General features: G+C 41.9%; 1 protein-coding gene across 3 annotated transcripts; it reads right to left on the bottom strand.

Moving 5' to 3' along the window:
- Positions 1 to 256: 256 nt before the first annotated feature.
- Positions 257 to 11,988, bottom strand: TSN (translin). Of its 3 annotated transcripts, none has more exons than XM_004031721.4 (6): positions 11,691 to 11,988; positions 10,190 to 10,283; positions 8,731 to 8,827; positions 6,014 to 6,129; positions 4,455 to 4,534; positions 257 to 2,416 (listed from the first exon to the last, which is right to left on the bottom strand). In XM_004031721.4, exons 1-6 carry the CDS (start codon positions 11,754 to 11,756, stop codon positions 2,183 to 2,185), a joined length of 687 nt encoding a protein of 228 aa, XP_004031769.1. In that variant the 5' UTR covers positions 11,757 to 11,988; the 3' UTR covers positions 257 to 2,182. The 3 variants fall into 3 exon arrangements, with proteins under 3 accessions (XP_004031769.1, XP_063550799.1, XP_004031771.1); XM_063694729.1 differs by having other exon boundaries at positions 10,840 to 11,896; XM_004031723.4 differs by lacking the exon at positions 4,455 to 4,534 and having other exon boundaries at positions 2,343 to 2,416; positions 11,691 to 11,956.
- Between the last annotated feature and the right edge of the window lie 1,254 nt (positions 11,989 to 13,242).

The following is a 13,242-nucleotide window of genomic DNA, read 5'->3' as shown; positions in this document are numbered from 1 at the left end:
AAGTAATTCCAGTATACTAAAACCAGAGCCCAGGTTTCTCAACATCTTCAGTTAAATGACTTTTAATTCCCCCATCAAGGTATAACACACAAATGTTATCCGCGCTTTACAGTATAGAACTCTGAGTGGCTGGTGTCTTTTGGTTAGTGTAACCATTACACAGCAGTATCTGCTTGTCACCCTGGTCGTCTTTAGCCTCAAAAAATATTCAGAATTTGTTATGCACATGGGAGATTTCTTACAGCAGCACACTCACTTACAAAAAGACCAAAAAAAATTTTATTGCTTTACAACAAGCCAGCAACAAACACAACGGAATAGTTATAAACATGACACTTCTAAATCCTCAAATGGAATTCCAAGACCAGAGTGTGCTTCTCCACTTTAATAGCATTTGTTAAACTGAAATCCACAACTTCTGGCAAGTACTTCAATATTCTCAAGCAGAATCAATACTTAAAGAGGTTAAAAAAAAAACTATTATCAAACGTATTGTCTGTGTGATGATCTAATTTAAAAGCCTTTCATGCTTGATCCTGGCAGTGCTATTACTGCACATTTTAAGTGACCATCATGGGCACTTTTAAGAACCTAACTTCACAAAAAGAGCTGTCAGAAGAAAATTGTTCTAAAATCCCAATGCACAGTAACTCATGCCTCATTTCAACTGCTTTCCTCATGATGAAAAAATGTAGTCAGCCTTTAACTTGGCCTGATAAAAGCTGTGAAAGGTATCCCTAATGGCCCCTTGTACAAACAGGAAGCCCAAATTGTTGATCAGGCAAGAAAAGGTGACACTTTTAGATACTTCATATTATTCTGGAAAGCACTTTCCTTTCAGTGGGTACAAAATAACTATGGATTAAGTCACCATTTTAATCATCTCAATTCAATAGCAAGAGTTTCCTGGCACATACTCTTAGTACTACCTGAAAATTGGGGCGTGGGGGGAAGACCACCAACAGTATTTACATGACTTGCCCCAAACTGTACATTTAAAACATGACTGTTGGGATAGTCACCAACAACCTGAAATTTCTTACTCTAAAACACATTACCAAATCCCACTGATTTATTTTGTGTGTGCTTTCGTGGTTTTTGTTTTTATATAGAGATGGAGTCTCACTTTGTTGCCCAGGCTGGTCTCGAACTCCTGAGCTCAAGCAATCCCCCTGCCTCGGCCTCCCAGTGTGCTGGGATTACAGGTGTGAGCCACCACGCCCGGCCTGACTTATTTATAATTCACTATTTTATCTTTCTTCCAGACAAAGCAAAGCATTTTTCTCTAACAACATAATAGTCAGGATTTTGCTTATTAACTTACGTGGGTGGCTTTATACTCCCAGAACAAATGATCTAGCTGACTACTAGGAAAAAGGTTTCATAGTTTAGGAATATATCACATCACGTGTTAGTTCCAAATGTACATGAAGACAATTTTTAATTGCTGCAATAGCAGAATATTAAGGCAACATCAGAAAGCAGAGGTGTTTTAAAACACTAAGCCCTACTCCCTGCCTGGTGGAAAACCAAATGATGTTACTAAATCCCTTAATACAAAAACTTTCCAAAATAATCTGTTGAGCTTGACTTTGCAGTTTAATCTTTTATAGTTTCATGGCAGTGAGAGAGAACCTGCGGCTATAATTCCCTTGGCAAAAGAATTCAACATCTGATTTACTCACAATGCTTAAAATAAGGAAGGGAAAATATAAAATAAGTTTTCCTTGCTTGGCAACCATCTTTTTAATTATCTATTTTTATACTGTATCCAGGCTATGCCTGGGTGTGGATGGCTAACTCACATATAGAAAATATCAAGCATCACATCTGGAAGAATCACAAACGAGACAATGAACTTCTCAATCAGTACATCAACAGTCAAGGTAAGCAAGAAAAGGACTTTACCAAGAAACTAACATTTACACTTTCTGACGGAACTGAAATACACTGAATTACAGGCAAATTCACTGAAACAACAAAAAAAAATTCTGTCCATGTAAAGGCTATATTTTTTACCCCCAAAAAAGTGTTTCAATTCTGATACTCACACCACAACTGGTTAAGAAAATAAAGCGCAGTGTTTAGCAACTGAGCATCCTAACTACCGTAAGAGGCACTCTGTGCTCACCCCTTCCTGGCAACTGCTGAGGTCAGCAAGGCCAGGAGCAAGGAGAGCCTCCTATTTTTCAACACAAGCTGCTGCCGTCTCCTTATTAAAGCCCCGGATGGAGAGATCATAGACCACTTCCTCTACTTTCTTCACGTCGTATTTCAATCCGTCGTAGCGCTTCCTCAGGGAGTCATTTTTCAGGTTGAGAAGGCGAAAACCAGAATCCAGCTCATTGATGAAGGTGGAGATGTGGAGGGGTCGGGAGTAGTCTCCAGCAGTCACGCTGTTGACAGACAGCCTCGACTGTACCAGGAAAGAGAAAACAGGGGCTTGTTACAACATGGCTCCTTCTCAGCGCATGTTCCTCTGAATCACAACCAGAAGAACCGCAAGCCTAGACAGCCACGCTGATGTTCTATCTCAGGGTACACGCAAGTACAGACAAGACAGGAGCTTCTCTGAAAAGAATCCCACTGAAAATGAGACCAGTTCTGCCAAGTAAAATTTAATATTACTAACATCTAAAATTTCTCTAATGTCTTAAACTGGCTATTGCATAATAAAGTGTTACATTACACAAGCATCTTTACAGCTCATCTGCTATCATATTGAAGAAAGAAACGACAAAGTAATCACAGCAGCTCCACTACCTCTTCCAGCCTCGGCCAAATGATCACATTTCTAGAGCCCACCTACTAAGCTGCAACTCCAGTCACCTAGAATCAAGTAAGGCAGACTTGGTATAAGAATCTAAAATTATGTTAGTGTAACCCTGTCTTGAAGGAGAACTAAGATTGATTTCAAGACGCAACCCAAGACTCCCCTTCTCGGTGTCAGTATACAACCCCCCACTGCTCCATCTGACTGGCTTTAAAAAATATATTAAAATAATAAAAAAGATTCCCCTTTCTGTAAAATCCTCTCCACTTTTCCATGCTTACCACCCCTTTAGTGCATTCTCAACATACGGGTTTTTTGTTTGTTTGTTTGTTTTTAATATAGAGAAGGGGTCTTGCTTTGTTGCTTAGGCTGGTGTGGAACTCCTGGCCTCAAGGGATCCTCCCACCTTGGTCTCCAAAACTGCCAGGATTACAAGCGTAAGCGACTGTGCCCGGCCCCAACATGTATGGTCCTAAAGACACCTTACACTTAACTAACAAGATGCTTCCTGTTTACTGGTCAGGTGTCTCCAACAAGCCAGACAAGTGGTACAGCCTACAAGTGGACCCCATCATCCATTCTCACCATCTTCCTCAGGTTTTCAATGCACACATACCCACTCCAATAGACTCCATTTTTGCCTCCCTGCAGGCAAGGCACCAGAATGTTAACAGAAGTTGTGTGTACAACTTCAAAGAAATGTCCTTAAAGCAGGAGGGCATACCGTTTTCCCTATTTCCTCCTACTGCTGGCTAGAGTGAAGATGTGACTAGAGCAACAGTTCTGGAACATAAGAAAGAAGCTGAAGCTAGAAGAACCTAGGGCCAAAGATCAAGGAATCATCAGACCAGCCCTGGACTGCTTTCCTCTGGAGCAAGGACAAGCAAACTTTTTCTTAACGAGCCAGATAGTAAATATTTTCACCTCTGCAGACTGGCACAGTCTCTATCACAACTACTCAATTTTGCTACTGCCAGCTTTTTTTTTCTTTAGACTTTTACAGGGCAATTTCCCTAGATAGTGATTAAAGGAATAAAGGATAAGAATAACTTAGTTATATAGACAAATGAGTGTCCAAAACAATTACATGGATTAACAGTTACCAGGAATAAATGTTTTGCCACTACCCTAAAAGGAAGAGGTCTTATCATCTGTTAAAAATTCTTAACTCAGTAAGTATGCACTCATCATTTGATCTGGCTTTTCTCTGATGCCTAGTAAACTGTAACACATACAGTGCCAGTCAGTGACTACCTGGTGACCGAGAGATGGCTTAGAAAAGAATTAAGACGTTCTGAATTTTGGTACCCATTTTAAAAACAGACAGTGGGCCAGGCACAGTGGCTCACACCTATAATCCCAGCACTTTGGGAGGCCGAGGTGGGCGGATCACGAGGTCAGGAGATCGAGACCACCCTGGCTAACACAGCAAAACCCCGTCTCTACTAAAAATACAAAAAAAAATTAGCCGGGCGTGGTGGCGGGTGCCTGTAGTCCCAGCTACTCAGGAGGCTGAGGCAGGAGAATGGCACGAACTCGGGAGGTGGAGCTTGCAGTGAGCCGAGACTGCGCCACTGCACTCCAGCCTGGGCGACAGAGCGAGACTCTGTCTCAAAAAAAAAAAAAAACTGACAGTGAAGCAGAAAGATCAAAAAAGCAACCAGCAAGTTACTGAGCTTACCAGTTCACTGGCAAGAATTAGAACTCCTGAGAGATAATCTTCTACATCCAGATGAAATCCTTTCTCCCGATCTGGCTCAACTAAAAAACACATGAAAATAAAGTCATGCTGTGAATGCCAAGTTAAGCCTCAGAATATAAAAATATACAGATAATTTCTCCCAAAGTAAGTGAAGAAAGGATGAATCTTTTAAAAACTGGCTTTTTAATATATTCACAACCTTGGCAACTAGACCTCACTATGGATTTTTTGAGTTCTTAAGCAAAATTCAGTTCAGTCTTCCCTCAAAAATACTATCAAAAACAGTATCTAGTTGTGTCACAGAATATACTTCTTGTTAGAAAGCACATGATAAAGCATTTCAGAAAGGAGTTACGATATTTGCAACTTTCAAATGGCTGACAAAGACACACACAAAATGAGAAGATTAAGCGGATGTAGCAAAATGTTAACAAGTGGTAAATCTAAGTGGCATGTAAACAGGTATTCATTGTACTATTCTTTCAATTTTTCTGTAGGCTTGAAATTTTTAAAAATTCAATTTTAAAAACTAAAGCAAGTGCAAATGTGTTTGCCATTGTTATTTTTAGCTTTTACATTTCCAGGTAGAGTCGGCCCTCTGCGCTAACCAACTATGGATAGAAAATATTTGGGAAAAGGCCAGGCGTGGTGGCTCATGCCTGTAATCCCAGCACTTTGGGAGGCCAAGGCGGGCGAATCACGAGGTCAGGAGTTCAAGACCAGCCTGGCCAACATGGTGAAACCCTGTTTCTACTAAAAAATACAAAAAATTGGCTGGGTGCGGTCACTCACGCCTGTAATCCCAGCACTTTGGGAGGCTGAGGCGGGCGGATCACCTGAGGTCAGGAGTTCAAGACCAGCCCGACCAACATGGAGAAACCTCATCTCTACTAAAAATACACAATTAGCCGGGTGTGGTGGTGCATGCCTGTAATTCCAGCTACTCAGGAGGCTGAGGTAGGAGAAATGCTTGAACCCAGGAGGTGGAGGTTGTGGTGAGCTGAGATTGCATCATTGCACTACAGCCTGGGCAACAAGAGCAAAACTCCATTTCGGAAAAAAAAAAAAAAAATACAAAAACTTAGCTGGGCGTAGTGGCAGGCACCTGTAATCCCAGCTACTCGGGAGGCTGAGGCAGGAGAATCACTTGAACCTGGGAGGTGGAGGTTGCAGTGAGCGGAGATTGCACCACTGCACTCCAGCCTGGGCGACAGAGACTCTGTCTCAAAAAAAAAAAAAATATTTACATAGCACTTATACTGTATTAGATATTTTAAGAAATCTGGAGATGATTTAAAGTATGTGGGAGGATGTGTATAGGTTATATGCAAATACTACACCAGTTATATAAGGGACTTGAACATCCTCAGATTTGGGTATTGGGAGAGCTCTGGAAGCATCATCCTCAGATACCAAGCTACAACTGTAAGTGATTTTTAGTTAATTCTTGTTTTAATAAACAAAGTACAACCACCCTTTCCACCAAAAACTAAGCAACCATGCCTGATTCTGCAGATCCCACTAATAAAGACACTTACTGCCAAGAATTTCTGTAACTGCTTCTCGAGTCACTAGTGTTTCTGTTTCCAAATACACAACAAATGCTGCCAAGAAGACCAAGCGCTGCAACACAAACCTCCAGTGCTCATGAAATCTGCATGAAAATAAGCACATTTAGCCTCCAAGGTTAGGGACCTTCAGAAAGATGGGTTTAATACAGCCATGCTCAAACGGTTTAGAAATGCGATCATTTTTCAAATGAAATCTTACACAAACCCCCAATATATAAAGAGAAATATGACATTTAGCATTAATTTTACAAGTTCAAATTTATAACAATTAAGTTTAATCAGTGAGAAATATGGTCTAATTTTGATGAGTATGAAAATTTATGCCGGATGCAATGGCTCACGCCTGTAATCCCAGCACTTTGAGAAGCAGAGGCAGGTTGATCACCTGAGGTAAGGAGTTCAAGACCAGCCTGGCCAACATGGCAAAACCCCCTCTCTACTAAAAATACAAAAATTAGCCAGGCGTGGTGGCGGGCGCCCATAGTCCCAGCTACTCGGGAGGCTGAGGCAGGAGAACTGCTTGAACCCGGGAGGCAGAGGTTGCAGTGTGCAAGATCACACCACTGCACTCCACCCTGAGCGACAGAGTGACACTCCGTCTCAAAAAAAAAAAAAAAAGAAAAAAGAAAACTGAAGATTACAGATGACAAGAGCAACTGTGCTTTCTAAATTTAATCAGTAAGAACAGTGATACTGCTCTGAAAAAAATAAAAATTTGCAACTGATGATTGAAGACAACTGCAGTTATGTATCATCCTCAACGTATTCCTACATTTTGATTTGAGTGCAGAATACCAAGAAAATTCTGATTCACAAAATTACCATTTGCAATCACTAAACAAATGCACTTAAAATAGAATACTGAGCTAGAAGCCTGAAACAAGGAAATTTTACAACCTGTGGATATTTATGCAATGCCTCCTGATTCTCAAATGTGGCAATACATTCAAAAAAAAAGGTCTCAACATAATGCAGGTCACAAAAACCCTTCTGAAGGCCAAATCCAGCCAGAGGGCAGCCTGTGTGTGACCTCCAGAGAAGACGGTCTCTAAAGACCCCACCTGTTCTACTGTCCTACCTCTCTCTGTGCTTCAGCTATTACAACAGCGGTCCCTGACCTCTTCAGCACCAGGGACTGGTTTCGTGGAGGACAATTTTTCCACAGAAGGGGGGCGGATGGTTTCAGGATGAAATTGTTCCACTTCAGATCATCAGGTATTAGATTCTCATAAGGAGCACGCAACCTAGATCTCTCGCATGCACAGTCCACAACAGAGTTTGCACTACTATGAGAATCGAATGCTGCCACCAGTCTGACAGGAGGTGGAGCTCAGGTAGTACTGCAAGTGATGGGGAGCGGCTGTAAATACAGATGAAGCTTCACTCGCTCACCTACCGCTCACCTCCTTCTGTGCATCCCAGTTCCTAACAGGCCACAGACCAGTACCAGTCCATGGCCTGGGGGTTGGGAACCCCTGCCTTACAGCAAGGATCAGCAAATCTTTTCGTAAAGGGCCAAGTAGTAAATATTTTAGGCTTTGTGGGACGCTTTCACTGTTACATATTCTTATCTGGAATTTTCTTTTTTTTTAACAACTCTTGAAAAAACAAAAGCAATTCTTAGCTCCCAGAGGCAGGAGCCACTAGTGGTTTGTCAACCTCTCCCTTAAAAGAATATTCTCATAAGGTTATACTATCCATCCCTGAAAATATTCATCCTATTTACTGCTGATATATACGTCTTAAAAGAACATCTTTTTCAGTAAGAAAATTAAAATAAGTAGAAACTCTTGATTCAGGTGCAGTTTTTCCCAGTTTAACACCTATGAAACCAGGAGACATTTCACAATCCATGTTTCACAAGTTTTTTTTTTTTTTTTTTTAGATGGAGTCTCACTCTGTTGCCCAGGCTGGAGTGCAATGGCACAATCTTGGCTCACTGCAACCTCCGCCTGCCTGGTTCAAGCGATTCTCCTGCCTCAGCCTCTGAAGTGGCTGGGGTTACAGGGATAAGCCGCCACACCTGGCTAATTTTGGTATTTTTAGTAGAGACGGGGTTTCGCCATGCTAGCCAGGCTGTCTCAAACTCCTGACCTCAGGTGATCTGCCCGCCTTGGCCTCCCAAAGTGCTAGAATTACAGGTGTGAGCCACCACGCCTGGCCCATGTTTCACATTTACGACTGGCAAAATTTTCCTTCCCTACTGGTACATAAAATACTGGTGTACCTTAAAATCAACAGTGTTGATTTTAATAAGAAAACATGGCATAAAATATTAGCTAATTACATCACTTGGCAGTGAAATTCAAGCTTCAAAGTAAAACTCGACTCCATATATATACTGCCACCTAATCTCATTATTTCACTAACTATAGTTCATCCAATTTCACAAGAAACTTGAATATAGCAAAAAGATATTCTCACTTTTGACCCTCATACCACATTTTCTTTTTAATTGCTTTTTCACTGCAAAAGTAATACATGTTCCTTAAGATTTAGAAAGTAAAAAGAAGAAAAAAATAAAATCACCAATTTTTGTCATGACCATTATTAGTTCGGTTTTTTTCTCTTTTTGTTACTTCTACATAGGATGTTTGCCTAGTTGTAAGCAATCATTTGGTACACATAATTTTTCTCCTTTTTTTTACTTAACATTATAAAATAATGCTATTTTTCTTACAAACCTGTAATACTGTTCAGCAGGAAATTTGGTCTTCAAAGATGTTAGATGTGTTTTTACTGTACCAAAATGTTCTCGAGCTTTCAAACACCTCTTTGGAACTAGTCACAAAAGATAACCAAATGAAAAACTTAACCAAATTTCAAATACAGTTCCTGCTTAATAATCTAAGTAATCTATCTGGAAATTAATCAACAAAAAAACCTCACAACTAATGTACACATCTGTGCTTTTCAACCTGGCTTTCAAAATATCATCCCGTTTCCCTACTAATTAGCTATACTGAAAAATAAACAACTTGCTAAAAGGGAATATATTAGGAGACACACTGGTAATTGGTTTGGTTGTCATAAATAACGTCATCCTTAAGGAGATGAACACCAGCTGCTATTCCTGTTCACTCCTCAGAGGATGCCTAAAATTGGATTGCTTCTTCCTCCCATATTTGGCAGAAAAAAGCCTTTACCAAGTATTCACAATCAGGATGACCAACTCCGTATCATTAAGAAAAATCACTTGCCTCTGGCACGTGTAAATGCATTATTATATCATTCTTGTATCTGAAAATATACTTCAGCTCCTTTAGCTGTGCTGGCAATACCTTACAATGAAGGTTCCATGTCTAAACTTGACATATCTTATTTTCATTCAAGAGGCTGATTACAAACACATTAATTTGAGAACATTTTATACTGTTAATCTCATATTAAAAGGTATTCAATCACTGAAAGGCTGGATTCAAATACACACAGGTGCATATACACACATACACACACACACAAAGGGCCAAATAAAAGTCGCTAGATAACACAAAAGAGTTACAAACCCTTGGGCCAGGTGCGGTGGCTCACGCCTGAAATCCCAGCACTTTGAGAAGCCCAGCAAGGCGGATCATCTGAGGTCAGGAGTGCAAGACCAGCCTGGCCAACAAAGTGAAACCCCATCTCTAATAAAAATACAAAAAAAAAAAAAAAGTAGCTGGGCGTGATGGCGGGCACCTGTAACACCAGCTACTCAGGAGGCTGAGGCAGGAGAATTGCTTGAACCCAGGAGGCGGAGGTCGCAGTGAGCTGAGATGGCGCCACTGCACTCCAGCCTGGGCAACAAGAGTGAAACTCCGTCTCAGAAAAAAAAAAAAATTAAAAAAATAATAATAAACCCTTTTCCCGCTTACCCTGAGAATACTGTGCTGGCAGAGAGCTGCACTTTTTTTTTTTCTAAACAGGAAATGGGTTAATTGTAATTATCATCAGTAGAATGCCCTCACAATAGAAAACATCTCTGTTTAAACCATACTGTGTGGAAGTGGAAGAAAAATCAACCAAAATTATCAAATCACCTACTTCTTCAATTTTTACTCACCATAAAGCATGATAGCCATTTTTCATTATAAAATGTCTTCTGCATAGAAACTCTCCCTCTAAATAAGAGACTGATAATTGGATACAAAACAAAGAACTTACTGTCCTGAAACCCAGCACCCTGATGGACCCCTTGCAGTAGAGTTAAAATCTCTCGAGCTGTTTGTTCTAAACTCTGTACAACTTTTCTGATTTCCTAGAGAGAATTAAAAATAAAAATCAGATACTCAACAGAATTATTGTCATACACTCACACAAAACACATTAGATAGCTTCTGTGACCTATCATAACCAAGTTTGAATCCTGACTTTTCCACTTCTTTCCTCTGTAAGACTTCAAAAAGTCACTAAAAAGCCTTAGATTCCTCAGATACCCTTTAAAGAATAATAGCCACCCATTAACCCCAAGTATTCAATTGAGACATTATAATGGATGACGTGTGTGAACGCAACTTGCAAAATGAAGAGTTAAATGCAATACAAGAGTCGGGTATTTCTAATTCTTTTTTTTTCTTTTTTCTTTTTTTTTTTTTTTGAGATGGAGTCTCGCTCTGTCACCCAGGCTGGAGTGCAATGGCGCGATCTCGGCTCACCGCAACCTCCGCCTCCGAGGTTCACGCCATTCTCCTGCTTCAGCCTCCCGAGTAGCTGGGATTACAGGTGTGCGCAACCATGCCCAGTTAATGTTCTTTTATATTTTTAGTAGAGACAGGGTTTCCCCATGTTGGCCAGGCTGGTCTCAAACTCCTTACCTCAGGTGATCTGGCCGCCTCGGCCTCCCAAAATGCTGGAATTACAGGCATGAGGCGCCGCTCCCCGTCTCTAATTCATTTTTAAAATATTCACTGAGCATACTTATGTGCGAGGCACTGTGTAAATACTGGGGAACCAAGCACACAATCCCTTCCCTCTGGCGGTTTAACATACAATGGGGGAGAAGATTTTTTTTTAAATAATCAATATTACACACATTTAAAAAAGTTAATGTGCTACTACAAAACATAACAGGAAATAGATCGCTTAGACTGTGACGCCAATGAGATAAATACGAGACAATCAGGAAAAGAACGGGAAAGAAACAAATTCCAGGAAAAGCAAACAGGCAGGAAGCTATTTGGGGCACTAGAAGAGGTAAAGTGAACATCATATACAAAGACAGAGAGCATAAACGAGATTGAAGAGAGACCATGTGAGCCACAGTAGAGTCTGATTTTTTATCCTGTGTGGCAATAGGAAACCACAGGAGAGTTTTAAGCAGGAGATCACATGTGCTTTTAAGACACCAACAAAAATACACGAAACGCTCATTCGCTGAAGACCAGGTGCTAATCGAGCCTTCGATATAAACAAGTGTTGAAAAGAAGGAAAACTGACACAAACGAGGTAAGTGATGCTGAGAAGCTGAGACTCGAACACGGGGAATCAGGACAGAGCAGCAAAATTTGGGGCGGGGGCGGGGAGTGCCTAACCTAAAGCTAGAGGGGAAGCAACCCACCCTCGGAGGCGTCCCCACCGCCCGAGACTGAGCGACAGAGGAGGACCGGGCGAAGTGGCCCAACTAGGCATGGAAAGGCAAAGGGAATGGGGAAGGGAGGGGGCTCGCCTCTCGGATGTCCTGCTCGGCAGCCAAAAAGCCCTGCAGCTCCACGAAGATCTCGCTCACAGACATGGCGCCGGCTGCACAACAATCAGCCAGTGTAGCAAAGGCGGCCAAGGAAGTGGACTCCGCAGGCAACCAGCGCAATCAATCGCAACGGCCGCCGCTACCGCCGCGTCCCCCCGGTCTTACGCCACGACCGGCGCTAGGGTCCTCCGAGGCTCGCGGCGCGCCAGAGGACGGGCTGTCCGCCGCGCTGCCTGAGGCGCCGTCCGCTGCGTTCGGAACCGAGGCGCGCGTCCAAAGGGCAGAGGAGAAGGAGAGTGGGCGGGGCCTCAGTCTGAGGCCTTCAGACAGGCATCGCCAGAAACAACCTGCGAAGGCGGCCCTCGGAGCACGTGGGCCTGAGGGAGGGCGGGGACGGGCGTGTAGGTGGCGCGGGCAAGCAGGGCTGCTTAGCTTATATGTGTGTATTTATTTCATACGCAACAACAGTTGGAGGGAAATATTTCACAACGAAAGAGTATGCACAAAAAACAGGTGCAGAAGAATGTAGAGAGAGTTCAGCCTTCGTGAGAGAGTAGGGGGTCAGTGCATTTCCAAAAAAAGGAAAATAAAAGTAACGTATGTAGGACTGTGAGTAGGGAATGGATTGGGAGCGAAAATTTTCTGTGTAGATCTTTTATTTTAATGTCTTCTCTGTATGGCTGTATTACCTATTTTTAAATTAAACGGCTTTTTTAAGCGTGTGCGGTAGGATGTTTCTCTTTCCACTCACACCTTGCCCTAATTCCCCTTCCATGCCCTACAACGATTTCCCCTTTGTTCTTGAAGAGTTATTTCATACACAAATACTGTGTGTGTGTGTGTTCTTGAACAGTTATTCCATACACAAATACAGTGTGTGTGTGTGTGTTGCACTCGCCAGATGAATTGGAATGATTCTTATCAACTAAATGATAATTTATTGCTTGCTTTGTTTCTGACGTTATTCTAAACTCTTTACATGAAGGATCATATTTAATTCTCATTATATGAGAATAATTTCATGTCCATGAAGAAGACAGACCACTAGCACCTACATTTTTAAAAAACTATCGGCCGGGCGCAGTGGCTCACACCTGTAATCCCAGCACTTTGGGAGGCCAAGGCGGGCAGATCACGAAGTCAGGAGTTCGAGACCAGCCTGACCAACATGGTGAAACTCCGTCTCTACTAAAGATACAAAAATTAGCCGGGCGTGGTGGCGCGCGCCTGTAATCCCGGCAACTCGGGAGACTGAGGCAGAAGAATCGCTTGAACCCGGGAGGCAGAGGTTGCAGTTAGCCGAGATCACACCACTGCACTATAGCCTGGGCAACAGACTCCGTCTCAAAAAAAATAAAAAACCCTTTCTTATCTCGTGTTTGTTCTCCCAAAACCCATTCGTCTGTCCTAAAGAATCCTATTTGTTCTCATACAAACTTTCGTCACCTCTCCGTTTTACCTACTGAGTTAGGCACACAAGCCACTAACTGGTTTTTTGTTTCTTTGTTTTTTTGTGTGGTTTTTGTTGTTG

The sequence above is a fragment of the Gorilla gorilla genome, chromosome 11, assembly GCF_029281585.2.
Source record: "Gorilla gorilla gorilla isolate KB3781 chromosome 11, NHGRI_mGorGor1-v2.1_pri, whole genome shotgun sequence".
Lineage (NCBI taxonomy): Eukaryota > Metazoa > Chordata > Mammalia > Primates > Hominidae > Gorilla > Gorilla gorilla.
This window is presented reverse-complemented; position numbering and strand designations above follow the sequence as displayed.